The sequence below is a fragment of the Anguilla anguilla genome, chromosome 3, assembly GCF_013347855.1.
Source record: "Anguilla anguilla isolate fAngAng1 chromosome 3, fAngAng1.pri, whole genome shotgun sequence".
In the NCBI taxonomy this organism is placed as follows: domain Eukaryota; kingdom Metazoa; phylum Chordata; class Actinopteri; order Anguilliformes; family Anguillidae; genus Anguilla; species Anguilla anguilla.
This window is the reverse complement of record NC_049203.1, coordinates 10,827,291-10,855,154: the sequence shown is the minus strand read 5'-3', so window position 1 is coordinate 10,855,154 and position 27,864 is coordinate 10,827,291. Positions and strand designations below refer to the sequence as shown.

At 42.2% G+C, this 27,864-nt stretch overlaps 1 protein-coding gene across 4 annotated transcripts in view; it reads left to right on the top strand.

Annotated features, from left to right (window-relative positions):
- Positions 1-22,992, top strand: part of LOC118223650 (leucine-rich repeat and calponin homology domain-containing protein 2-like) — a 37,067-nt gene extending 14,075 nt beyond the window's left edge. For 2 of the 4 annotated variants that reach the window (XM_035410463.1, XM_035410462.1), the window contains 20 exons: positions 5,337-5,481; positions 6,757-6,883; positions 7,068-7,173; positions 7,646-7,782; positions 8,110-8,240; positions 10,165-10,252; positions 11,549-11,642; positions 12,814-12,917; positions 13,098-13,165; positions 13,242-13,349; positions 13,901-13,978; positions 14,532-14,585; positions 14,849-14,897; positions 15,172-15,309; positions 18,561-18,614; positions 19,110-19,173; positions 20,756-20,868; positions 21,475-21,612; positions 22,349-22,426; positions 22,804-22,992. In XM_035410463.1, coding sequence (XP_035266354.1) covers positions 5,337-5,481; positions 6,757-6,883; positions 7,068-7,173; positions 7,646-7,782; positions 8,110-8,240; positions 10,165-10,252; positions 11,549-11,642; positions 12,814-12,917; positions 13,098-13,165; positions 13,242-13,349; positions 13,901-13,978; positions 14,532-14,585; positions 14,849-14,897; positions 15,172-15,309; positions 18,561-18,614; positions 19,110-19,173; positions 20,756-20,868; positions 21,475-21,612; positions 22,349-22,426; positions 22,804-22,923 — 1,994 coding nt within the window. In that variant the 3' untranslated portion in view covers positions 22,924-22,992. The remainder of the gene's footprint in view (positions 1-5,336; positions 5,482-6,756; positions 6,884-7,067; positions 7,174-7,645; positions 7,783-8,109; positions 8,241-10,164; positions 10,253-11,548; positions 11,643-12,813; positions 12,918-13,097; positions 13,166-13,241; positions 13,350-13,900; positions 13,979-14,531; positions 14,586-14,848; positions 14,898-15,171; positions 15,310-18,560; positions 18,615-19,109; positions 19,174-20,755; positions 20,869-21,474; positions 21,613-22,348; positions 22,427-22,803) is intronic. The other 2 variants (XM_035410464.1, XM_035410465.1) reach the window with 2 other exon arrangements.
- The last annotated feature ends 4,872 nt before the right edge of the window (positions 22,993-27,864 follow it).

Below are 27,864 nucleotides of genomic sequence, written 5' to 3'. Positions count from 1 at the left end.
TTAATGGCTCAACTTGAAGGCAAGCTGTAGTCACCATCATACTCCAGGTCCAGGATGGAGAAATCTGCTTCAAAACCAGACTTGTGCCACTAATTTCATAGCAATTTTCTTTACAGAGTGCACTGTACTCAATACAGTGTGATAAGCTATTGGTTAGATTGGATAGCATAGCGCCTTGATGGCTAAAGCACTACTGTCTGGACCTGACAAAATTTGAATTCTGCTCTTCTACACTAGTGCACAGTCAGTAAATCAGTAGAAAAAAACTCACTCGAGACTAAAGAAAAGAGGCAGCCACAGGACTATCTGGATTTGAAGCTAAGACTTGTGGGGTGAATTGCAGTGTGCTTAGCTGGAGTTTAAACCTGAGGTTCAAATCCCCTTGACCACAGAACATCATTGCAACTGGAACCGCTAATCCTTATTTCACAGATTTGGATAGCTGTTCCACTTGTAATACAGGTCTGTGGCCTGGTGGTTTAAACCTGAGGAATGAGGATTAAACTCCAGCTAAGCATGCTGCATTTGAGCCATTGCCCTTCGGCCAGAGCTGTACATGTACAAGCTTTAGTACACAGTTTAATTCTGAGTGTGTTTAGTGTGAAGGAGGTCCTCAGTAAGCATGCTGGTATGTATTCCTCTCGCATCTCAGTTCATGTGACTGTTCTCTCTGTAGGAGGGGAGCTGGTTGTCAGACACTATGTGAAGTTTTGCCTGCTGTCTACAGGCTTAGCAGGGCCTTTCCTCCAGTGAAAGTGGAAGTGTGTCATTTGTGGTTGCCGGTGGTGTTAACATTCATGTATATATGTATGTTTCTGTCCTCCTGTACAATGCATCCCTGTAGTGAGATGTCCAGATGGCAACTTAATAGATTCAATTTGAACAGAGATGCATATTTTACACATAGTATGTATGTCTTGTCATTACACACATATTTAATCTGAGCTGCAATCAGTGTAATTTGCTGTTAAGCGAAATGAGCGGGTAACTGGAGGGTTGTGGGTGCACCCTTGAGCAAGGCACTTAACTTGAATTGCTTCAGCAAGTGGTTCATATACAGTACAGGCTATTTAAAGCACTGTGGATAAGGAAGTACACAAATGGTTGTCAACTTTGGTGTTTGAGTTTTGTGATGGATTTCTTTTTTGTGTGTGTGAATAGTTTACATTAAAGTACTTTGGTATCACAAAATTAATAATCAGACAGCCTTCTGGAGGATGACTTACATAGCTTGAACATTAGACTTAACATAACCAGTCATGTACATGGATCAGACCTTAATGGATCAGAGCTTATGCTTTCAGTAATAAAGAAAATGGCAGTATCCCATGTAGAATAAACAGTTTTGAATGCTGGGATATTCACCTACTGTCACAGCAGCTCTCTCCTAGTCTGGGAACTCTCACTTTACTGTGATTTGTGGTTTGTTTGTCGTGTAATCAGCTTACTCAAAGAGACCTTCTTATCTTTTCCCAAATAAGCTCTCTGTTGCTGTGTAAACAGAGGCTTATAGGCATTTACAGATGCTGTCTGAAGTTGGCAGAATTAAATGGGTTACACAGAGCGGTGGCTTCACTAGCATAGACCCGGCTTTTGTGTGCTCAAAAAATATTGGATTTAAATATGATGGATTTTTTTCTTCAGGCTCTTCAAATTTGATTTGTGGAAATTCATTGGGCTTATACTGCAAAGTAAATCTAATAAGAGTTAGTTTTACATATAGCTTAACATCACACAGCGGCTCTAAATGATCTAACAGCTGTGGCTCTCCAGTATTTGAACTGTGTTAAATAACTCCCAAAAGATTAATGGAGCTGTTGATCGGAATGATGGTTGCCATCACTAGCTAGTTGGCGACATGCTGTCTGCCATCTCTGGTTGAGATTGGTGATGCAGTAACATGTACACAACCATGTACTCAAACACAGATGTATACACACACACTCTCAGGCAGACAGTGGGCTGCTAATTAAATCTCTGGCGTACTGTAAACCTCCCTGTGTTTGGAGAGCTCAATAAAGTTTCTTCAAGACTCGGCTGTTCAAACAGTTCCTCCCCTGCGCTAATAACTTGGCGCCCTTATGTAACTGCGGGATTAAGGCATGAAACCTTATCTGTTTTAAGGGTTTTCTGTCAGGCAAAATGTCTCAATCTGGGAGCTTTCACACTTTGCACACCTTCCATAGAGGGTTGAGTAAAGAACCTAACGGGGTTCCCCTGTGGAGACAAGACAAAGAACCATTAAGGTCTTGGAAGGGGCCGTAAACCATAAACCATGCGAATGGCCTTGCAGCTGTTGCTTTGTGCTGCCAAGCCCCTGTGTACAGGACAACACTGTTTTATATGGCTAGCTGCAGCAGGAGAGGATGTGTTCTAACACTGTTTTATATGGCTAGGTGCACCAAGAGGGGATGTGTTCTGCCGCTGTTTTATATGGCTAGATGTACCCAGGAGGGGATGTGTTCTGCCGCTGTTTTATATGGCTAGATGTACCCAGGAGGAGATGTGTTCTTCCACTGTTTTGTATGGCTAGATGTACCCAGGAGGTGATGTGTTCTTCCACTGTTTTATATGGCTAGATGTACCCAGGAGGAGATGTGTTCTTCCACTGTTTTATATGGCTAGATGCCCCAGGAGGGTATGTGTTCTTCCACTGTTTTATATGGCCAGATGAAATGGCGCAGAGTTCTCTCTGCAGCGGGTGGGGTTGTGTTCTTCCAATTGCCTCTGAGACAGAGGCAGTTGCCAGGCAGTGCGGCTGGGTTTGGTGCGTGCTGCAGAAATCCCAACCTGCCATATCGAATTAAGGTCACTGTGTTAAACCTCTTTCACCAATAGGCTGCAAGACTTCTGGCCTGTCCAACCAGAGAAGGCACTCCTCACTGGGCTGGGTCCGCCCCCTTTTTAGCCTGCTCGCATGATGGGGGATGATCTCGGGTTAATACAGAGTCAGCTTTCATCCAAACAGCTTCCCCACCCCCTACCCCCTCCATCCACACTGGTCCTCAGTCATGGATCAGCAGGAGACCACATGAATTGCGTTGCATGGTATCGGATAACATTCAGAATATGTTTTACCTCAAATAAACCAGTGAACAAAGATGAACCGTAAATTTAGTTGAAGTTGCAGTATTTATTGTATTCCTTATCCATTGTAGCATTTCCTATATAGAGCTGTAATACTGATGCTCTCATTCGCTGGGTTCTATTCATGACTATTTTAAATACAATTTTCTCCTCTGTATATCTGTTTTTCCTGATTTGAAAAGGGCAGTTGTATTCCCAGGCATGTATCCTCAAGGCTTGCCCCATTTGCAGTGGCTGAATTGAACGAGTGAGCTTCATACACACCTAGCACAGGTAGACCGCAGGTGCCAGTCTAGAGGAGCTTGTCCTGTGTGCTTTGACTTGGGCTGCCTAGCCTACTAGAATTTGCCCCCCCCCCCCCCCCCAGATGAGGACAATGACCTGTGGTGCTGCTAGCACTCCGCACTAACATGGCCAGGATTTGATGGCAGAATCTGGGTGCATCTCTACACTGAACACCAGCGTTTGTAGGTTGAGCCACCCAACAGCCCCAGTTTAATTTATTTTGATGAGCAGCAGGTCTGGGGCCCTTGAAATGTCCTATGCTGTTCCTCGCTAACTTGTACACAACGTTTTCATCAAGCCCATGTAGCAAAGGTCAAAGGTGAAGACTGCCAGACCTCCTTTCATTGAGATGCTTGGCAGTGCGTACCACGGAAGCATTCTAATAACAGATTTCAGGAAGGTCGTGCTCAGATGCCAGGCAGGGATTTGGCCCAAGAAGAGGAACAGGAAGTGAAAGAGCGCCATTCATGGCCTGAAGGTTATTCAGAGTCCCTGCATGCCTGCGTCCATGGCAACGGCATTACATCACCCGTCTCTCGCATTTCGACAAGAGTTTGATGTCTTTCCCACTTTTTATAAATTACACACGGAACTTTGGGAGGACGTCTGACTGCAGAGAACGTGTCCTGTCAGTGAACCGTGTTCTTTCTGTAAGACTTTGCCAGTGGTATCCAAAATACTTAACTTTTTTAAAGCTACAATTCATTGTGTATCATGTCTGGTACTCTGAGGTCTAGAGTACTGGGGATGGGACTAGGCAGTGAGAACTATTTTGTTTTGACTGAGGCAAGACTACTCTTCTTAACAGCACTCTGTTATCACACGTGGACTATTTAAACAGCATTTGAATGATTGAATGATTCCATCCCACAATTTATCATCATCATTACATCCAGGTTAATTTGATATCTGAGATTCCTGCTAGCCGGTTCCACTGTAGCATAGCCTATATTTATGTAGTAATTATTAATGTAGTTATTTATACTATGTTTGTATCATGTTATATCTATCTGAGCTTCCTATATGTGTAACAGATGGTATGCCTACTGGTATGCTTCCTGTTTATCCTTGCATGTTTTGTCTAAGGCATATATCAATAATCAATAATTAATCCCATAAAACTTGGATCTTCTGAGCCTGTCTGCCACAGCTGCATTCTCTCATAGTGACAGTGAGCCTGTGTGTTTTACTCAGCCAACAACAGCTGTAAGCACTGCTCTATAAATACTGGCTCAGTGCCTAATGAACTCCCGCTATCGATCTGTCAGAATCATTGCTCAGCTGTCTTAAATCATGTAAGGTCAAAGACTTTGAATTGTGTGGTACCCGTGTAGGATAGCATGCTCACTTTGTTCAGCTCCACTGTATTCACATATGAGGGATTGATTCGCCTGTACCCCTTCTTTCATAGACAATGTTCCCACTCCACTTTTATTTTTAGTAATGCAAAGTACTGTTATTAAAATGGAAACCACTCTGCCTTATGTTGTTGAGATTGAGACTTACTTTATGTCATCTGATCAAATGTTTGTGCAAAGTGCAAATTTTAACGCATGTAACACGAGACAAAGCACAATTTCACTATTACAGTTGCAATGGAGGTCTAACCTATACCTGGTGTTTTAAAACAAAGAGCCATAAAAGCTGTTTTGGTTTTTGAATGAAGATGAAGTTCTGGTGAAATATCTTACAGTTCTGTATTAGAAGGTATTTTATCACTTTAATATCTTGCAGTTCTTGTCATCATCTGTCTTACTTGTCTGCTCATTGGTTTGATATATTGATTTTTCAGTAGGCTAGCAGCTGAAAATGGTTAACATTCATGTCTGTTGGAGAATGCATGTTTGCATGCATTCCGAGTTCTACAGAGTCTGTGGAGGGTGAATATCTGCGAAATAAGGCTGATAAATTCTGCTTTCTGCCTTAAATGAAAACTGGCATTCTGTTTCTCTTTCTTCTCCTAGATCTCTCAAAGAACCGGCTGACGGAGATTCCTCCGGAAGTCTGCCTCTTTGCACCTCTGGAGTCCCTCAACCTGTATCACAACTGCATCAGAGCTGTCCCAGAAGCCATCATTAACCTGCAAATGCTCACATACCTGAACATCAGGTCTGCTAACTCTCTTTTCCCTTAGAAGAACTCAGGGGCCTCTAGGTGAAACAAATTAACTGCAACAAAGATGGATGTTGGTTATACAGTGTCAAGTCTTTATCAACCAGGATTGTATTGGCGGTCTCCTTATTTTATGGAACTGAAAATGTATTGGATCAATTGCACCACTGTACCAATTTTCCCTCTTTATGTGACATAGTACGCTCATTAGTACAATTATTATACTACTCCCCTGATTATTGTTTTCTCTGTAAAGTATCTTTGAAACAGTGTCTCTGTAAAGAGAACTATACAAGTAAAATTGAATAGAATATTATTTATAAAACTAATCTATTCTAATGACGATCTAAATACTGTACCTTGCTGACTCAATCATATATTTAGCATATAAAGCCTTATATTTCAATACCTGGAATACCTATTCAGATTCTTTATTTTGTATTCAATTTTAGATTTATAATCAAACGTGCTTAAAGTGCAGATTCTCAGCTTTTATTAAAGGGTATTTTTTACATTTTGGTTTCAACTCGAGTCATATTGCATTTTCTATCTCACTTCTGGCATATGCATTATGAACAGAAATCACATTGTTGCACAGAATAGAACAGCTTCTGTTATTATTTAACTCCACCTCTGGATATGAAAGCAATCTGTCAAAATATTGTTAGGCATGCAACGTTGTAACATACATCTCCACGCTGTCAGAAAGTGAAATTGACTGTGTTGCACTGTGGAAATTGAGAGATTTATGCCTACTGTCTGTGAACTCTTAACTCTCCCTCACACGTACATTTTAAATATGAACGCAAGCCTTCTTTCGAACACACCAATCTGGGTTTGTCAAAAAAACACTAGACAACAGACCTTGTTATGGAGGACTGTTGATTGAACACTGCCTGTGGTCCTGACAATCTCATCTTGATTCTTCAGATATAGCATGGGAAGTACAGGACTCAACCTTGTTCCAGCAAGCATGTTTTTAAAACAATATTTTACCAGACTCCTTAAATGCTGTCGTTTTTCAAAGCCAAAATCAAAGCCTTTTTTAAACGTAATTATATGAAAGGTTTTGTTTGTTAAGTTTCATGAAATTGATTAACTTCAATGAACAATAATCTGAAACGGTTTAGCTGAACTGTATTACGAATATTTCAATTTTAAAAGAGGTTTATTTGAACCATTTGAATTGATACTGTGTTGAAAATGGCCTCCTCAGCCTAGTGTCTTCTGTGTGAATGGCTTTTGACATTCTCTTTCCTTTTTGGTTTTCAGTCGGAACCTCCTCTCGACGCTGCCAAAATACCTGTTTGATCTTCCACTTAAAGTGCTGGTTGTGAGCAACAACAAGCTAATCTCTGTTCCCGAAGAAATCGGAAAATGCAGAGACCTCATGGAATTAGTGAGTAAACAATTTGTTTGGTCTACATGGCCGAGTATCTCGGCGTGTGTTTGGCCCTTGTGCGTGCTCGAGTTCTTTTGCGTGCGTGTGTACGGCCGCGTGTTTGTGCACACGTGTGCGTGCGTGTGCGCCGGTGTGTTTGTATGTGTTCAGTGCCGCATGCTAACCGGTATCCCCTCCTCAGGATATCAGCTGCAATGAGATCCAGGTGTTGCCCTCGCAGATAGGGAGGCTCCATGCGTTACGGGAGCTGAACACCAGGAGAAACTGCTTGCAGGTTCTGCCCGAAGGTGAGCGCCGCTCCCTGATTCTCCCAGGCCTCCTGCTCTTGCCGTGCCCCGTGGGGGCGGTCACTCGCAGTCCTCCCCCATCCCTTCTTTCCGTGTACATTTCTATAGCTGAAGTTGTTTAACAAGATAATGGCTCGATAGCTGCCTCAACACGTTCTTTGTTTGTTACGGAAGAGGTTCTGGGAGAACTTGGAACAAGTGAGCTGTCTGTGTGACTTAGCATAGGTTAGGTCAGAGTAATGTTCACTGTGTGAACTGGACATAATGTGTTCATGGGTATGAATAACTATACAAAATAAGTATTGTACCTCATTGGACCTATGTTTTGTAGTTGTTTCAATGACCTTTGGTATGCACTTATTGTGCGTCGCTTTGTTTAAAAGCATATGCCAAATAAATGTAATGTAATGTTCTTGTGTTGGGTTAAAAGGCTACTGAAAGTTAAGACTCTTTCCCTCTGGAACTTCTCCAGAGCTGGCTGGCCTACCCCTGATCAGACTCGACTTCTCCTGCAACAAGATCTCCGAGATCCCGCCCATCTACCGAAAAATGAGGCAGCTGCAGGTCATCATTTTGGACAACAACCCCATGAAGTCGCCCCCAGCGCAGGTTTGTGTGTGTTCCCTCAGAATCAACAGCAATTGGAAGAGAACAGCCAGAAAGAGAATGGCAAACAAATTTCAATGGCAGTTGATTCTACCGGTGTGGCTGTGCTCAAAACTGATGTAATACTGCCATCTAGAGAATGTTAACTGTTACAGGTGCTGTGAAAAATTGTAGGCTGCGAGATTCACTGCTAGAGTTAATGAGTACCGCTTGGAAGCCCCACTACCGATGTGTGCAGTGTTTACATTGTTAGTGGTGTGTCACAGTATCACTTACGTGTGATGGTTGGGCTGTTGTAATTTATTTATTTATTTATTTATTTATTTATAGGTTTGCCTTAAAGGAAAGGTGCATATATTCAAGTATTTGAATATCAAAGCTTGCAGAACTGACAAGAAACCAGACTCCCTTGACCTCCCATCGCTCAGCAAACGAAGCCTCCCGCAGCCTTTGACAGATAGGTAACCTTTTATTATATATTTATGTATGTATGCATGTATGTATGTGTGTATGTACAAGCTATTTTATTAAATACCCATTAATAAAAGCTGAGAGTCTGCACTGTAACCACATTAAAATTGTTTGGTTGCAAATGTTGTCCCAAACATTATGGAGGGCACTGTATATGGCCTGCAGGCATATCCATGCACAGGAACTACAGAAGCACTTCAATTGCAACTATTCAAAAAGATGTAACGATGACTTACCAGAACATCCACACATGTACCCAGCTTTGCCAGAGAGCACTGGGTTATTGAGCTCTCTATGTCCTTTCTATGTGAAGCACTTTGGCCTGTAATCCTTATACATATTATTATTATTATTATTATTATTATTAAAGTGATGATCATACACAGTCATATAAATAAAAGATTAAAAGTTGTACAAATGCAGAAAACTAACTACCTGGTGTGAAATGTTTTTTTAGAAGATTTTATAAGAAAATTGCCCCAGAGAGTGGTGTTCTTATCATTTACAATTGTGCTTCATCAAGGAAAAAAATGCGCACGCTAAACAAAAGGATTATGAACATCTGTGAGGTCAAGTCAGGAGAGATTGGTACTGCTTTTTCAGGAAATAGCTTTTCTTGGAAACTCAAAAGGCAAAGTGAGGTCACAGTATACTGTCATCTTTGTATTTGGATAACCACAGATGCCATTAAACAAATCATTCAGGCAACAAATCATTATTAAGGGTCACCTACAATCTTGGAAGCATCATTTCAAAGCAATAATTCTCTGTACTCTAACAGGAAAGTAAAACAGTCAGATATTCAGGCTGATAGTACCTGTTTTCCATTGAACTGGATGGGGAAATCTGGCATGTGGGCAAGCAGTTGATTGTGTGAGGATTCAGACAGGTGCCCTTATGTAAACTGGAAACGCCATTTCTAAACAATGATGTAATCAAACAGAAAAGGGATATAGGCAGACATTCAGACAGGAAGTAGCTGTTTTCCATTGAACCGAATGGGCAAATCTGGCATATAGGCAAGCCGTTGATTGTGTGAGGATTCAGACAGGTGCCCCATGTAAACTGGAAACGCCCTTTCTAAACAATGATGTAATCAAACAGAAAAGGGATATAGGCAGACATTCAGACAGGAAGTAGCTGTTTTCCATTGAACCGAATGGGCAAATCTGGCATATAGGCAAACGGTTGATTGTGTGAGGATTCAGACAGGTGCCCCATGTAAACTGGAAACGCCCTTTCTAAACAATGATGTAATCAAACAGAAAAGGGATATAGGCAGACATTCAGACATCAAGTAGCTGTTTTCCATTGAATTGGATGGGAAAATCCAGAGCTGTCCCTCCCACTAGACAAATCAAGCACTGTGCCCAGGGGCCCACCTTCTCGCTTTCCTGTGACACTGGTTTCCAGGCAGGAGAATCAGAAGGTGCTAATGTTTTGGAGGGGCCCCCAAATGATTTTTTCGTAGGGCCCTCAAAGGTCTAGGGATGGCTCTGGGAAATCTGCCATATAGGCAAGCAATTGACAGTGTGAGCATTCAGTCAGGTGACCCAGGTGGAGCTCCAGTCATGCCTTTGGCAGCTGGGTTCATGCGGAAGTCCCAAACATTTACAGTCTGATCTGATGATCTTATGATTTTGACAGCTACCTCCCCATGTTATTGCTTATTTGTGTGAAGGCTTCCTTATAAAACAGTTATATTATTATAACAGTTATGCAAGGTACATAATGATAGATTGTGATAGTGTATTGCTCAGTCTCTTAAATTACTGCAAACATTATGCAATTTTTCCCATTGTTGTGGATCTTAACGTAGTGCAACCAAATCTTTTTAGTGGTGATGTGTATCACGTAGTATCAGTAATGTATCACAATGGTCACTTTTTCCTGTGTCTGCCCTGTCTTATCCAGTATGGAAGATTTTTACCCCAGTAAGAACCATGGACCAGACTCAGGAATCGGGAGCGACAATGGGGATAAGAGATTGTCGACAACAGAGGTCTGTATATCTACAGCTCTACGTGTTATAATGTGCAGTGAACAGAGCTCTGTGTATATACAGCTCCACGTTATCATGTGCAGTGAACACAGGTCTGTGTATCTATGGTCCACATGTTATGTGTAGTGAACAGAGGTCTCTGTATCTATGCTCCACATGTTATCACGTGTAGTGAACAGAGCTCTGTGTATCTGTGGTACACATGTTATCATGTGCAGTGAACAGAGCTCTGTGTATCTAGGCTACTGTTCCACGTGTTATCATGTTCAGTGAACAGAGCTCTATGTATCTAGGCTACTGTTCCACATGTTATCATGTGCAGTGAACTGAGGTCTGTGTATCTAGACTACTGTTCCACATGTTACCATGTGCAGTGAACAGAGGTCTGTGTATCTAGGCTACTGTTCCACATGTTATCACGTCTAGTGAACAGAGCTCTGTGTATCTGTGGTCTACATGTTATCATGTGCAGTGAACAGAGCTCTGTGTATCTAGGCTACTGTTCCACATGTTATCATGTGCAGTGAGCAGAGCTCTCTGTATCTAGGCGACTGTTCCACGTTTTATCATGTGCAGTGAACAGAGCTCTGTGTATCTAGGCTACTGTTCCACATGTTATCATGTGCAGTGAACAGAGCTCTATGTATCTAGGCTACTGTTCTACGTGTTATCATGTGCAGTGAACAGAGGTCTGTGTATCTAGGCTACTGTTCCACGTGTTATCACGTGCAGTGAACAGAGCTCTGTGTATCTATGCTCCACATGTTATCATGTGTGGTGAACAGAACTCTGTGTATCTAGGCTACTGTTCCACGTGTTATCATCTACTGTGAGAGGGGGCTAACAGAGCCGAACGTCGTCGTCATTACCATAGTGCCTGACAGCACTGAGCACTCTGTACGACTGGCGGCTGTAAAATCCAGAGTAATGCGCGGACTGTGTTTAGCATGCAGCTCACGCGCCCCTTGAGCTAGTTCTTTTTGCTGAGTGTTTTCTGAGGGCCTGTTCAGCTTCTCTGCTGCTTCGCTCAGCGTTTTCACACGGTCCGCGTCTGGTGCTGCTCCGGGGGGCGGCTGAAGGTTTTAGAAAGTTTACTGTGATTGCCGAACGCATTCTCGTGGGCTGTTTCTGGGTGCACTGAACTCTTGACGCGTATTGGATGTTGTACGACCATCTAATGGTTGTTGGTTTGGGGGATTACAACCTTATTGTAGTGCAGCAGGTCTGTAATGATAATCATGGCGTAACCTGATTTCTTCCTTCTCTGTCTGATCCAACCCCCCTCCCCACCCCCAGCCCTCTGATGACGACACCATCAGTCTGCACTCACAGGTGTCTGAGACGGCGAGGGCCGATGCCCACCTCCTACTAACCAAACTGGAAAGTAAAGGTACCTGAAGACACCCCTTCACACCATCACCCTCTGTCTACAACCAGCCAGTACCAGAAAACTGTGCTTATTGCTTGTAAGGCATATTGATTGACATCTGATCATGATCCCTAAAGATGCTTGACTGTCTCAAGCATCTTTTAATGCTTGAGATAGTCAGCTTCTAGTGTACACACTCTGTGTAATTCTGTGGATTGTGTATGGCATATTATGCCTCAAATTACACACATGCATGCCTGCCTGCAGGCATCAAGTTCAGCCTTGTTTTACCTCATTTAACATAACATAACGTAACATCACGTAAGACGAGAACAGGCCATTCGGCCCAACATTGCTCATCTATTTTTGATAGAAGTGGAATAGAGCGGTTGTATTACAAGTGGAACATTTTGCTCCCATCAAGAATGATCACCACCATTAACACTGAATGTGTAACTGTATACATATTGTATACAACTGTATGCAAATATTTCTTTCAAGTGCCAAATGAAAAAGCAATTACTGTACAAAAATAATTGTGTCCTGGAAATGTAATTCATGTAGTTCCATGCTTCAAATTTGGCCAGATATTAAACGGTTTGCTGTAGATTTGTTTCTTGTGACTTCGGATTTTCCAGAGAAAAATGGTTGTGCAGAACGAGTGTGACCTGTCACGCACTTCCTTACAGTTGACCTCCTCCAGCTGTGTTGAATGAGCTGTGAGCCAAGCCTTGAGCAGCAATGGAAAATGACTCACTTATTTAACTACAATAAACCAAACGTTGGCTCTCACTCTTCTCACTATTATTCACACTTAAATATGAAGATAGGCTGCACGCATTCTGGAAAGATCGTCAGATGATGATAGACAGACGATTGTAGCCAGTGTACCACTATGAAATAGTGTAGCTTATGATTCTGCCTAGTTGGCTTTGCAGAAGTTAGGTCAGAATAGTGTTCACTGTGTGAACTAAACTGTGTTCTTGGCTAGAAATAGCTGTACAAAATAAATATTGTATCTTATTGAACCTGTGTTTAGTAGTTGTCTATGACCATGAAATGCACTTTTTGTACGTTGCTTTGGATAAAAGTGTCTGCCAAATAAATGTGATGTAATGTAATGTAAATGAACTGAATGCTCGTGCCTGTTATTACCATGAATTGTTTTTATAACCCGTGGGTTGTGCTTTAGCAGAGCAGGAGACGTATGACTTCATCGACCCCAGCACGGAGGAAGAGGCCGCTTTGTCTGAGGAAGACGTGCAGCAGAGCACCCGCTATGTGTCCTGTATGAAGGTGTGGAACAAAAAAGGCCCCACTCCACTTTGGCTATTTAGCCTTGCAAAGAACGCTTAATGCACCCGATTCTGATTGGCTGTTTGTCCGGCCTTCATCAAACCTATTCCTTGACCAGATTAATGCTTTTGTTTTTGTTTTTTTAAATCTAAAATGTGTTGTGGATTTTCTGTATTTCAGGAGCTTGAGAAAGTGCTGAACAAGTCACACCAAAACGAAGACAAGGAAAATGGGAAGGAGGAATCCGGGTAAGCCTGGACTCTTGTGTTCTGTGACTGAGCATCATGGAATGTTCTGGAGTTTATCACTGTTTGTCTGTTTCAGTTCCGAGAAGGAGCCTCTGGCAGAGGAAGAAGAGGAGGATGAGGTAAAGGAAGTTCTGGACTTGAGGAAGATAGCAGCCCAGCTGCTGCAGCAGGAGCAGCAGAACAGGTAAGCCACGTCTCTCCCTGCGGGTCAGCTGGCCCCTCCTGTGACATCACAGTTTTCTCAGATTCCACAGTCATATGAGTCCCTGGCCCTCACATCCTGTCACCATTCTCTCTTTCACCATATTGTGAGTATAGACTCAATGTTTTGTTTGCATGACCAGGTTGGGGTCAGGCCCATTTATTCAATTAATGAGAAATCTTTACAGAACATTATGGACATGTTTCAATTCTCAAATTAAATTTCAATTAATTTCTAAAGCTGGCTGAACTAGAATGGAATTCACCCAAACACCGGTCCTTGATGAGGTCACTGAAACCGAAGAATTCAAGCTTTTTATAATTTTGTATTAGAGGATTCTGTGATTCTACAATGTTCTCTTTTACATCATTTAGCACTGCCTGTAATTTCATGACAGACTGACACTATTCCATCATTCCTGATATTTCTTGCCTTTCTCTTGCTGTACTAACAACCCTCCCTGTCTTCTTGGCTCTGCCTTTTCCCTTCCTCTTTCATCACTTTTATCTTGGATTGGTACACGAATCACCAAGGCGACGTTCGCTCATATGTCGAGCGTCATTCAGTCAGAGCCTTTTCCACCGACGGAGGGCCACTGCCCGGGCACAAAGGTAGAATGAGTCAGGGGGAGGGGGAGACTGTGTGTGTGTACGTTTGTGGTTGTGTGTGTGTGTGTGTGCGTGGGTGTTTGTGTGCGTGTTTTTAGTTGTGTTTGTAGTTGTGTTGTGTCTGCGTGGGTGGTTGTGTGCATGTTTGTAGTTGTGTTTGTTGTGTGGTTGTGTGTGTGTGTGTGTGGGTGTTTGTGTGCGTGTTTGTAGTTGCGTTGTGTGTGTGTGTGTGTCTGTGTTTGGTTATGTGGTTGTGTGGTGTGAGTGGCCTGGGTTTGTTGATGGGCGTTTGCGTAGTGTGTCTAGTGTGTGTATGTGTGTATGCAGGACTGGGTGTGTTGATGAGCATTTGCGTAGCGTGTCTGTAGTGCGTATATGCTGGGCTCGTTGGCGAGTGTTTGCTTGGTGAGGCTAAAACTGGGCTTTTTGTCTGGCTTGTCACACCTTTCATTTGAATGCAACCATGCAATACAGCCAAAAGGACAATGCAATCAAATTTTCAATAGGCTTAAACGACATTCTCAGTTCAGTTACTGTGTTCGTTTTTCACTTCCAGATTCCTGAGCCAATCAGGGAGCGGGACAAACAATAAACAGCGATCACCCAGGAGGTACAATACTGTGTACAATCTGTCACCCGTCCATGTTTTTCTTTTGTTGAAGTGTTTTGTTTCTGCGTCACAAAGGTTAACATCCCAGTGAGCCCGCAAGTCAAAATCCAAAGGAAATTTAGACGTCTAGAGGGGTGGAACTAATCTTTAAAAAAGAAAAAGAAAATAAATTAGTACATACCTTGGCTTTATATCCACACAAAATGTTTGTTTTACACTTGATACTGAGATGTGTGGGTAAAGGCACACCTTGTTTCTTTCAGTTCCACATTGGAGGAGGGAAGCACAGGGGAGTCGGCTGTTTCTAGTCAGGTGAGTTACCGACCCACTCGCCTCAGTGACTCAGCAACTAACAAAAATTGCTTCTGCAGTGAGCTCCATAATGTTTGGGACAATGTTTATCTTGATTGTACTCCACGATTTTAGATTTGTAACGTGCATGTGGTTAAAGTGCAGGTTCTCTGCTTTTGTTAAATTGCCCGTTAGTGGGCATAGAGTTCTAGAATTCTTCTAGAATAGCTTCTAGAATCTTAACCAGTTTTCTCTCCCCGTACGACGGCATGGCTCTTTGTGCTTTGTTTCGCAGTCCTCCTCTAGTTCAGTGGACGGTTCCCAAAAGCCTGACCCAGGCGACGCTGAGCCGAAGTGGCCGGAAGGACACGCCATACTCCACCTGGGCGAAGAGCGGCGGCGGAATAAGTATCTGCGGAAAGATTACCTGAAGGTAGCGCAGTTAAGGCCAGCTGTGGGCGTGCGCACGTGACGCTGAACTGGGTCATTTTCTTCGGCTCTGCCGGAGGAACGCCACGCCGTGTTGGACTCACGGTGTGTTCACGGTGTTCGCATCTGGAACGTTTTGTTAGTTGCAAACCAGGATCTTATCTGTGTTAGAGTAGGTGACTGTTAAAAAGGAGGATGCTTGAGGTTAATGCTGGCAACTCTGGTACAAGTTCTGGGGAATTTTAAAGGAACTTGTCCCAGCATGAGGAAGACAGAACGTGTGACTCTTTCCCAAGAACACGGAATTCGCGGAAGGATCAAAACAGCCAGTTCAGATAGCATCTGGGCTGCAAGTGTCCTTAGAGACAAAGCACTGTCTGTACTGTGCATTGTACCGTAATAAAGGGGATCATAAAAGGTTGTTGGGCCGCTTGCCCAGTGACACCGTTCATTGTTAGTGCAGTGACGCATTCCGTGGGCTGGTATCACTTCCTGCCTGTAGCCAGCGCTCAGCGTGACTGTAGCCAGCGGTCGACGTGACTGTAGCCAGCGCTCAGTGTGTTGTGTTGAGTGGCAGTGGCTGGAGATTTTGATGACATTTTACAAATATAGTGCATTTTACAAAGAATTTGTCACAGTACAGTTCACAGTTTTTCCCTGCCTAAATTCCAGGTATTTAACCTCTGAAACCTGTTTATTGGATTATCCACTGATCTTTAGATTTTGTTCATTTACATTATCTGTTGAATGACATCTCCTGAATGAGAAGCATATTGACACATTTTTTCCCAATATTAAGTGTTAAACAAGAATTTTGAGTGAGCTTTGCGGAGACTGAAGTGGTGGTCTTACCAGACATTTATATGACAGTATCATCTGCATAAATCTGGAGGCTTGTTTGATAGACATGTAGGATGAAACCTTAGAAGGAAGCACATTCAGTAGGGGGGCCCATCCTCCTCTAGCCGGCCCAGGGTGTGAGGTGACAAATACATAATCACTCGATTACAGACAGGCTGCATGACGCATCCGAGGATGGCAGTCCAGGGGTGGGGTAGCATATCAGGTCAATATTCTGGTGCTAGTCCACGTAACACTTTGAATGTTAGAATCAAACCCTTAGTCTGGCCTTTACTCAATTGGTAGCCAGTGCAGTGATGTTGACACTAGGGTAATAACTTCATGCTTTTTTGTCCTAGTCCAAAAATGGGCCACTGCATTTTGAACCAACAGGATGTATTTTAAATGATGTATTTGCGCAGCCAGATAACAGGGCAGTGCAGTAGTCTAGCCAAGACATGACAGAAACATGCGTCAGTTTCTCAGCATCATCTACTGACAAGAAAGGCCTGTTTAGCAATCTTCTGCAAGTGAAAGAAAGCCGCTCTTGAGATGTGAGTATTAATGTGAGTATCTAACGGGACACCAGTGTCAGCAGTAATGCCACAGCTGCCTTCAGCAAAACAGAACAATCATCAAGGTTCAAAGAGAGGTCGGCCAAATTCTCTCTGTTCTGTTTCAAAAGGCTTCAGTGGAAACGTGCTTGCCCGTGCGCTCCTGAATTTCCAGACAGTGTTGCAACAATGGGACAGATGATTGGGAATGCCAAATTGCTCAAAATAAAAACATCTTCAGGTGTAAATGTATGGGTACCAACTGAATGGTGGTCATTCATCTGTAGATTCTCCTCCAATTCGGGAGCATGGCAGTCAGGCACATACAGTCAACTCCAGAATTATTGGCACCCTTCATGGGAATGAGCAAAATGATAAATTAAATATAAAATAAACAATACACATCATGATTAATATTTTCTGCTCAGATATTGAGGAAACTCTTTTCACTCTATTAAAAAATATTCTTATAAAAAAACTTGCCAAACATCAATGGAACTTCAGTTGGAATTGTGTGTTGTGATCACACAAAACCAAAATGAAACTTTTAGGAAATGCACACCATCGGTATGTTTGCGGACAAAAGACGACTGCGTGCTTGGAAAAGTACCCGTTACCCACAGGAAAATATGGTGGTGGATCATTGATGTGTTTTGGTGGTTTTGCTGCTAGTGGTCCTGGGTATCTTGTTAAGAACAATGGCATAATGAATTGCACTAAGTACCAGGATACTTAGCCCAAAACCTGGTTGCCTCTGCCAGGAGGTTGAAACCTGGCTGTAGATGGACCTTTCAATGAGACAATGAACCCAAACATACGGTAAAATCAACACAGAAAGGTTGCGGGAACACAAAATAAATGTTTTGCAATGGCCCTCTCAGTCCCTGGACTTTAACTCTATTGAAGAGGCTTGAATTGAAGAGGGCAGTCCAGAAGTGCAAACCTTATAATATGAAAGAGCTTGAAATCTTCTACAAGGAGTGGTTCAAGATCATTCCAAAAGTGTTCTCCAATTACAGGGAAAGGCTCAGTGTTGTTATCCTGTCCAGTGGAGACTTCACCAAATATTACTTGTAGGGGTGGCAATAATTTTGAAACCGATGTTTTGCAGAAAAAAATGTACTACTGAACACAACTTTTTGTGTTTGAAAAATTATGGTGTTAAAATAAAAGTATATGGCTCCCCATAATGTTTAAACCCAAAATATGATATTGTTGTGTGTGCTTTTTTACAGCCGTTTTTGCTCATTTTCAGGAAGGGTTCCAATAATTGTAGAGTTGGCTGTTGGTGTCCTTCCCCTGTGGCCTTACATGGTTAAATCGTAGGAGAAAATGGCTGTAGTGCGCTTCCTGGTGGAGATGATTTGGGTTTAGCCACAAAAGAAGTTTGCTTCTAAATTTGATAGGGAGCTACATGCATATGTAAATATTTGGAAGAAGATTTGGGTGCTATTGCGAAGCGTAGAAATTATTAAATTGGAATAACAGCACAACTGGCAATACACAATACTGACACTAGATAAATTGTTTCTAGTGTTTATATTTCAGACTTTCATTGGTTTGTCAGGGGAATATAAAATAGTCGGAGTGAAAAGAAATAATTAACCCCAGAAGAGAGAAACACATCTGTTTGTGTTTCTCTCTTCTGGATACAATGGCCTCAGTGTTCGACCACAGATCCTCTCTTGTCAATGCACACATCACATGTAAATGTTGCTGTCCATTTCCATTTAAGTACTTTGAAGTTATAATTTTTGACATTGTGTATTGCCACAGGAAAAGGAACATAACATAGTGAATCTGACACTCAGGGTGGGGTTTATTAGACTAGTTTCAGAATGCTTTCCCTCTTCGTTTACAGTACAAGTGCCAGGCTGCCCGGAGAAGTCTCAGCTTAAACAGCAATGAGTGTGGGGTGGGTTCACCGCACGTGTGTGTGTGTGTGTGTGTGTGTGCAGGCTTGGGCTTGTTGGCGAATATTTGTTCTGTGAGGCACAAACTGAGCTTTTTCTCCTGTGTCTGTTTGTACTGCCGTACTAGTGCATTTATGTGTGTAATTCTCTAGCTTTTGATAACAGCTTAATAGCCTCATTAACTGTAAATATCAATAACTATTTGTCTTTAATAGTAATAATAGTAATAGTAATAATAATAACTTTACCCTATTAAATGCCCAATTTAGAGTCTTGCTTTTTTCAATGCAAATATTTTTCATTACTGAACTACTTAAATTGTGGTTGTGGAGAAAAAAACAAACAAACAAACATGATCTCACATTTAAATGTCTATCAAAATTAAGTATAAATATTGATTGAATCCAGACACGTTTTGCTTGTATCTGTTGCACACAGATACACATAATCTTTACTATTATGTATGATAATACTTCAAAATAATATTTTAATTGCAGGAAGGAATGCACTCGGCAGATGTCAGCACTGGATTAACGGTGTTTGGTTTGAAACCGAGATCAGGTAAAACTATGTTTCTTTTTCTTTCTTTCTCTCGTGTGGAATTGTAACTGCAGGCCCATCCCATCGCCGAAGTGTCCTTGACCAGAGGGGGTCGTATACCACAAATATATTCAATAAAGCTCCGACACACACCTTTTTTTTGCAAAACAGACGTCAAATCAAATCAAATCAAATCAAATCAAATTTTATTTGTATAGCGTATTTTACAGCAGTTGTCACAATACGCTTTACAGACAACCCTGGCCTAAACCCCCACAGGAGCAAGCCTTAAGGCAACAGTGGCCAGGAAAAACTCCCTGTGGCAGATGGGAAGAGACCTTGGAAGGAACCAGGCTCAAGGGGGAAACCCGTCCTCCTCTGGTCGGCTGGTGACCAACATGCCAGTCAGTTTCTTTCCCTCGGGGATGGATCCCTGTTGAGGATCAGGAAAGATCAAAATGTTGTCTGTTTTGCGCAATGAAAGGTGCGTGTTGAAGCTCAGGGGTGTTGCGAGCTTGACTTGCATTCATCATGGACCCCTCTGCTCAGCCCCACAACTAGCGTGGCTAATTAGCATGAGCATATATTTTCGTCATTAGGGTCATATACCACCACGCACATTGTCCTTAATGAGGATACAACCCTGGAGAGGAATGAACAGGAAGAAAATCTTTTCTTCCAAGTGGTATTCTGTGGAAATGAAGAACTCAAAGGAAGCCATAACATAAAATAATAAATATTATCTTTAATGAAGCTTTAGATTGAGCATTGTGTACACTTTATACCACTCCCACATACTTCATAGGACTGGGTTCATTGCATTTTAACCACTATGAGTGTGAACCCTGAGCAGTTTAGAGACCATTCTCTTCCAGGAATCTCTTCCGTGAAATTCCATTTATTTCGGGGACTGTTTATTGCACAAGTTGGTGTTCTGGGACCTCGTCCAGTTCCTCAGAACCTGTTTGTTATTAATTTATCACCATGTGGTTCTGCCTGTCCCTGATCCTCAGAATGCCCCAGTCTATTGGCAGTAATCCTAACCATAATAATTACAATGATAAATCATAATGATAATTACAATAGAATACTGTTAGCTAAGTAACATTGTTCTTTGGACGGCCTCTGGGTAATTGCTTCTCAAAATAGGTGTATTCGAAGAGACTGCGTGTGAGGGTTACATTAATATCTTTCATGGGTGGCAGGATGGCCTTCTCAGTCAATCATGTGCACACACATGGATGCTAGGGGGTCTCACAGTTATTTGTCTTTTCAACATGCATCGCTGGAGCATCTGAAGCAGTCTTTCACTTAGAAAACCATGCAATTCAATTGACCAAATGCAGGGGTAACATTATTATAAATGAACTAGTACATGAATGAGCCTTTTTTTATTGGGCTGCGCCAATATTTTTTGTGTGTTGCTAACCTTAATTGTGAGTGAAAGCAAGATACTTGCATTTGCATTGCTTCTGTAGAGCAGAGCGATCAGCTGCGCGCAGCACTAATGTTGAATACGAATCCCGCTGATGCTGACCGTGGGTTTGGAGCTGCTCAGAAGCACATGTTTTCGGCCTGTCCCACCTCAGTCCTGTCTTTGCAGCTTTCTGCAGGGGGAGTCACCAGGAGTACAGCTCCACTGACCCGGGGTTTACAATACGCAGGAGAATGGAGCACATGAGGGAGGAGATGGAGCAGATCCAGCTCCTGCGCCAGGTCAGTGAAGGTTAAAGAACTGTGGCCATTGTTTTCCCCTGTACTTGTCTTTCCCATGAAATGGTGATTATCACAGAGCTGCCAGCTAGCATCATGGGATAGAGCAGAGGGGGCGCTGATTGGGGGAAGGATGCAGTTTAGAATTGCTGACATACGTATGTAACGCGTGTTTAGGGCCTGATTTACTGAGACCTTTACCTCCTGCAAAACCTTTTAGCACATGCGAAACTAACGACACAGCCAGCGATTGGTGGAAAAAAAAGAAATACCATGACCAGTCATTGGTCATGTTACTGGTTTTGGGACGTACTGAAAGGTTTTGCATACGCTGAAGGTTTCAGTTAATGAGGTCCCTAGAGTTTGGTGTGGCTTTTTCCTTCTTTTGTCCACTGCTCAACAAAGTGTCAAGTGATGATCCTGACTTAAGTGACCGTTTAGTATTGCATGAACACAAATGGCCGGAATTCAGTGGGTTTCATGAAGAGAGTTTGTATTTTGTAAACAAAATACCGACCATCGATGGTTGTTGGCAAACAATGGCGATTTCTTACCGATACTAAACCCTGTTCTAGTGCAACTGTCCTCCATTGCATTTCCCTTCTGCAGAACCTTGAGTCTAGGTTGAAGGTGCTGCTCCCAGATGATGTGGGCGGAGCTCTGATGGATGGAGTGGTCCTGTGCCACCTGGCCAATCACATTCGACCTCGCTCCGTAGCCAGCATTCATGTTCCCTCCCCAGCAGTGGTGAGGCCTTTTCCTTTGAAGCTCTTGCCATCAGGGTACAGCTGTACAAGACAGACTTGTTATTTTCTTTTGATGCTTGAGGTATTTGGATTCTGTGAGAACTTATTGTCCAAATGTTCCTGTATGAAAACAACAGTACATCACACACAGACACAGACATACACACACACTCTGAAAGTCTCTATATATAATCTAGATGGCTATGAGCCGCACCAGTGTGCGTGCTTGTAAAATTGGACACCCGTGGTATTTTTCCACTTGCGGTTCACCCAAACCCATGCTCACTCATCCTAAGTCACTAACTTCCCCATACACTGTCACGGACTCACTCAACCGTCCTCTCACATTTGCAGTTCACAAACACCAGTATAATGCAGGGTATCGTTTCCTTGTGATTGTGCACCTTGCATTCACAACAAACACCCAGAATGAGATCGCCATCTCTCAGATGTGTGAAAGATATGCAAGAGACAGTCAGGTGGGAAATGCCCTGACATTCTGCTATGACTCACTTGAAAGGGTGTGCCTTGAAAGATGAAATCAAGAGAGTCCTTCGGGAATGATTCCCGGATTCAGGGATGGTTGAAGGATGAATATTTTTCTGACTAGATGCAGATGGTGATTTAGAAAGCTTTATTGACTTGTGTACTGTTTTCAGCACTTGACTACACAAGGATCCACTTCGAAATGGTAAACCTCTGTGTGCACTAACACTGTCCCTCCCTGTGTTCTGCAGCCAAAGCTCAGCATGGCGAAATGCCGCAGAAATGTGGAGAACTTTCTGGATGCCTGCAAGAAGCTGGGAGTTCCGCAGGTAAACCAAAGCCGGCGTGGGTGCAGGATTTTGTTTTAGCCCAGCGCTACGACGCCTGATTTAACTATTTAACTAATCATGGTGTGCAGTCAAGACCTTGATAAGTAGGATCAGGTGTCTTAGTGCTGGGCTAGAACAAAAAACTGCGCCCACACCAGCCTTTTTGGAATAAGTCTGGACTACACTGTGGCTGTGGAGGTTATTAGCCGTAGATGAAAAGCTCATAGAAAGCAATGATTGTGGTTTAACAAAACAGCATCTCTGAACAAAATCGCTGTTTGTCTGTACAGTTTCCTTGGTGTCTCTGGAAGCTTGAAGGCAACGAGGACTGATATACGTTTACGTAGCTTTGCCCCGCCTTTCTGTTTTTTTCCCAGGACAAGCTGTGTTTACCCCATCATATCCTGGAGGAGCGGGGGCTGGTGAAGGTGGGAATAACGGTCCAGGCCCTGCTGGACTTGCCGGCATCGAGACCGACCCAGCTCTCCGCTGTGTAGCACACCACCGCGTAGCATGTGTGCCCCGTCCTGCCGCTCCGCACGTCTGTCTGAGGGGAGGGGGGTGGGGGGGGGTGCAGGGGGGCCTCCCAGGAGCCTGCTGATTGAGGTGGGAGAGGGACCCCTAACACCGCTCTCACGTATGAAATTGGCCGGGACCTCCTTTCCTGTGAATGTGTCGCCTCTGCTGAGACAGCCCCGTGGGAAAATGGGGCAATGTCGCTCCAGTCAAACCTGATTTCTCTTTGTGACCATGAGGAAACAAAGCAGCTAGTTATTAATGGATAGTGACAAACGTAGACGTTCAGAAAAGCATCCTGGCCCTTTGATCAGGCTACCTTTATGGTGAGGGTCATCATGGTGCTGATGATTTTGGCATGTTTTAGGGCAGTGGCTCCCAACCCTGTTCCCAGAGATCTGACACCCTGTAGGTTTTCACTTCAGCCCTAACAAAGCACACCTCATTCAATAGCTAGAGGTCTCATCGAGCTGGTAATGAGTAGAATCAGGTGTGCCAAATCTGGGTTGAAGTGAAAACCTACAGGACGGTAGTTCACCAGGAACAAGGTTGGGAGCCCCTGTTTTAGGGCACCCACTGACACTGTGATACTGAAACTGAGTTCATCCCATTATTTATTTTAAATTTAGCATTAAAATAAAGAAAAAACACCTGTGATGCAATGGTGTTTTACATTGCTCACTGTACAAATGTGTCAGCTTGCTTGCTACACAGTCATTTAAGAAACCCTCGCTCTTTAGGAACAGTTCTGATTTTATACAGAATTTTAAGGCATTTGTACCAGTACTCCTGTGATATCGACTCTAGACCTGTCTGTTTTTGCCGAATTTGGAGCCCTAGGATTTGTTATTTGTTTCTGAAAGTCTGGGCTCAGGTGCTTGGAATGGAGTGCCATACTTCTGATGTTGAACTTGGAATGGTTTGAATGCTGACTTCTTTATGGTGAATTTATCATAAACAAGAGATTTCCTGCTCACAATATTATAATTTACACAGTATGATGCTGCTATTTTATACTTCTTATCCTAAAATAACACAACATTTTCTAGGTTCTGCACTGACATCACACAGACAAACATGCCATTCAGTTTGGACAGATTCCTTTCCATGGTTTTCATTTTATACACAGTTTGTAAGAAACTAAATTATTCCGAAACACATCTAACTTGTTCTTACTGTGTGACAGAAGTGGACTTAGAAGGAGTTTGCAAAAATGTCTGCTTTAAAAATCTTTGCTTTCAATAATTTGTTTGCAATATTATGTTGACAACCGGCTAACAATTTAAAAACTGAGCAAAGAGGTCAAGTATATGATGTGATGATCTGTTTTTTTACATGCATTCAGATGTATTTCTTTTCACTTTCGGGTTTTAGAATTAGCGGCTTTTTAAAAACTTAACTCACAATCAGATATAATCCATCCAGTAGGATGGTGATGTCATGTGCAGAACCCCCCCTCCCCCCCACCAAAAAAAAAAAAAAAACTCACCAGTGTCTAACCTCAATTGTTTTGTGTCAATGAAAATTCAGCTAGAGGAACTACAGATTTATTAGGCTATGGGAGAACATTAACAAAGAGAGCCACTGGTGTAAAGCCATTAATTGATTAATGCATTTTTGTTTTAAGCTCAGAAGAATTTGGCTTTGATTGTGCTACATTTACCATTCCTTATATATACCAGCAATATTATGTTTGCATGGTCTGATGATTTTTTTTAATGTACATTTTTAAATTAATGTAACTTATTTTTGTAATGTTTTATAATTATCCATTAACTGATGTTTCATGCTTTCCTGTCAATGTTGAGGAACTGTTTAATGGTCAGACTAGAGCTCTTTTTCTCATGTAATCATGTATGCAAGTACAGTCATGCATATGATTATTTATTTCAGGGAATTTCTATTTATGTATTTATTATTATATTTAATTGCTTTTCAGCGGGAACACATTTTCAAAAGATATTTTTGAATTCTAAGGAAAAGCCACATTCAGTTTTTTTTTTTGGCACTGTTTATATTGCTGTCGTGATTGCAAGGGCCTTGAACACTTTATGCCCATTTAAGGTAATCAGAGACTTACTGTTTGAGAGGGCATGGGAGAGAAGGAGATGGTGTTTCCCTGTAGTGCTGTTTTTCAGTGTCGGTGTAAAGAGACATGTCATCACTTGTGTCCTGAAATGAGATCCCCTCTGTCTCCTCACCGTTTTCCATCTTTCTTACTCAGCAGAGCCACGCCTTCAGGTGCTGTCCATCTGCGTTAAAACGATCTCTCTTACACCCCTGCCAGGAACATTCTTCCCCTCCTTTCCTTTTTAGCAGGAATTTCGGTTTTCTACCCTTTTTGAAAGCCTGTAGTGCCATAACGTCTCGGTTGTACCTTTTGTAGCAAAATTGCAAACTTGCCATAACTGTTACGTTTTCATTAATGTCGTATTTTAAATTTGCACTTGCACTGTTGTGTTGTTTTAAGGACTGTGGGTATTCACCAGGGAGATGTAGATGTTTCAGCTCAAGATAACACTCTACACTGGAAATGATTTTTACATCCTTTGATGCATTTTAATTGCTCAGTGTTCAGTTCGATGTGTTTGCATTCTGAGGTGTTCCTGTACTGCTGGAGTTAAGGCCTCTTCTCCACTGCTCAGTGTTGCAGACAGTATATTTCTCTCTGTCTTGCTTCCATTGCCAGATGACTCAATCCATGTCACTGCCTCGTTGCTATGGCAGATTAGCCTAGCTAAATAGGTTTGCCCTGCTACACTACTGCAGATTGTCGTCTCCAGGTTTACAGTGATTTTGCAGTGATGTAACAAGTGGTGGTTCAGATCTCGCTACAGCTTGTGTTCTTCAGCCTCGGGACATGTCTTCAAAAGAAGGAGAAATTACACAATACTGTTGTCATTTGAAATGTATTTACTTGGGAGTGTGAAAGGAATAAAATTCTGTGGAACCATTACATACTAATTTGAAGCAAATTCGGCGGGATTGGATTGGTCGGCCATACCAATGCAACAAGCATTGGCATGTCCAACCAAACACTTTCCCAGGGGAAATGAGCTTGGCGCTCCGTGTCACTTAATGAGTCTGTAAGTCACAACCACATCAGTTTGGACACTCCCATCACAAGCCTTCTTGGGAAAGTGTTCCAGTACAATTTTAAGTGATCACTGTGCCTTACGCCTCGTTGACAATACACCAAAGTCTGAAGTCTTACCATTCTTCTCATGGGTTCGATTTAACTGCATATAATGCTGTGATCGACATTCACGTGTCTCCTTCTGCAGCTGAGGCAATTCCTGTGTATTTTGTAAGTGTGGGCTTAAGGCTTATGAGTGCTGTAAAAGATCCCGTTCCTTTAATTGACAAGTGCCGTATTGTCCGAATTGTATTGTCCATCTGATTCATGGGTGAGCCCAAAGAGCCTGTGGCTTGAACTGGAAATCAAATGTCTAATTGAGTATAACTAAAGGAGAAGCCAATTGGCTTTGTTGTCAAGAAAAAAATATTTTTAAATTTTCTTTTATAATATCCTCTACTGACAGATATTAGGCCTATTTGTCGGAAATCTAGCACTGTACCTGGGACAAAGGTTTGAAGATTAACACTGACTGCAGAATTAAGCACCAAAGCTTATCATAGTGCTTGAAATGCACGTACATTTAATGGCCAGTGAACTGCAAAAGATGTGAAAACACTGTGAGAGCTGTGTATTTTCAGTAATAATATCACAAATGGTTTTACAATCCATTGAGCCATGCTTACAAATGAGAATTGTAGCAAAATCACTTTGTGATAATAGTTTCACGGAGGTGTTTCCCTCTTAATTGTGATGTCACTGTCATTCCCTGAATGTGTAGAAGTGACTAGAGTACCCCATTGTGACTTGCAGGCTTCAGCTTATTTAAAGCTCACTGTTGTAGGAATGTTATCATCAGCATGGTCGGCAATTTATAGAAGCTGTTTTTCCTGCTTCTCCTGAATAAAAATGACAGCTTCCTGGGAGGAGTGAAGTGGGAACAACATACTGGGACATATAGACTGGAATTGATCATGATAGTTGGTTATTCTGCGTTGAAGCACAGTGTGAAAGGCTGCATTAATAATCCTCTATTCGGATAAACCTGAATCAACACATTACAACGCATCAGCATGAACATCTGGTGTTAACTGCAGTGTGCTTACCTGGAGTTCAAACCCCTAGGCCAGAGAACTGCATCACCGCTGAAACGGCTCATCCTTATGTCACAGATTTGGATCGGTGTTCCAGTTGTGATGCCGTTCTGTGGTTTTTGGGTTTGAACCTGAGGTTTAAACTCCATCTAAGCACACTGCAATGGACCCCTGCAGTCTGCCTCTCTATATGTATTGTATGGAATGTACTTTAAGTTGTGTAAATCCAGTATGTGGGAGAATGAACATTGGCTGGCTTTTCCTTTCAAACATCAACATTCCTCAGTGTACGATTAACCTCTCCTCTCTACACCACTCTTTCATCTTGTTTTATTTGCTTTGAGGTGGACATTAATGTCAGGATGTTTTGTGCAAGGATATCAGTGTTTCTGTTTTACTTATTTAAAAATGCAACATTTCCTTCATGTCAGGAAAAATCCCACAAAATATGCTCTGTAAATACATGTTTTCTATTTAAAAACTTGCGTGCATGCCAAATTGAAAACATTAGACAAATGTATATATCTTCTACAAATTGTAGGGAACTTCTAAAATATTTCAAGAATAAAGAAAAAAAAACACAAAATGAAATAAAGTGATCCTTTTTCCAACTTGTGGTTCATGTCATACGTTTCATTTTTATTATTGTTTTTTATGTGACTTCTGGTTGATTTTGTTTTTCACATCAGTACATTAGATATCGACTAAAAATACAATTTCATAAAGAATTAGCTTGATAGCATAGTTTTCTG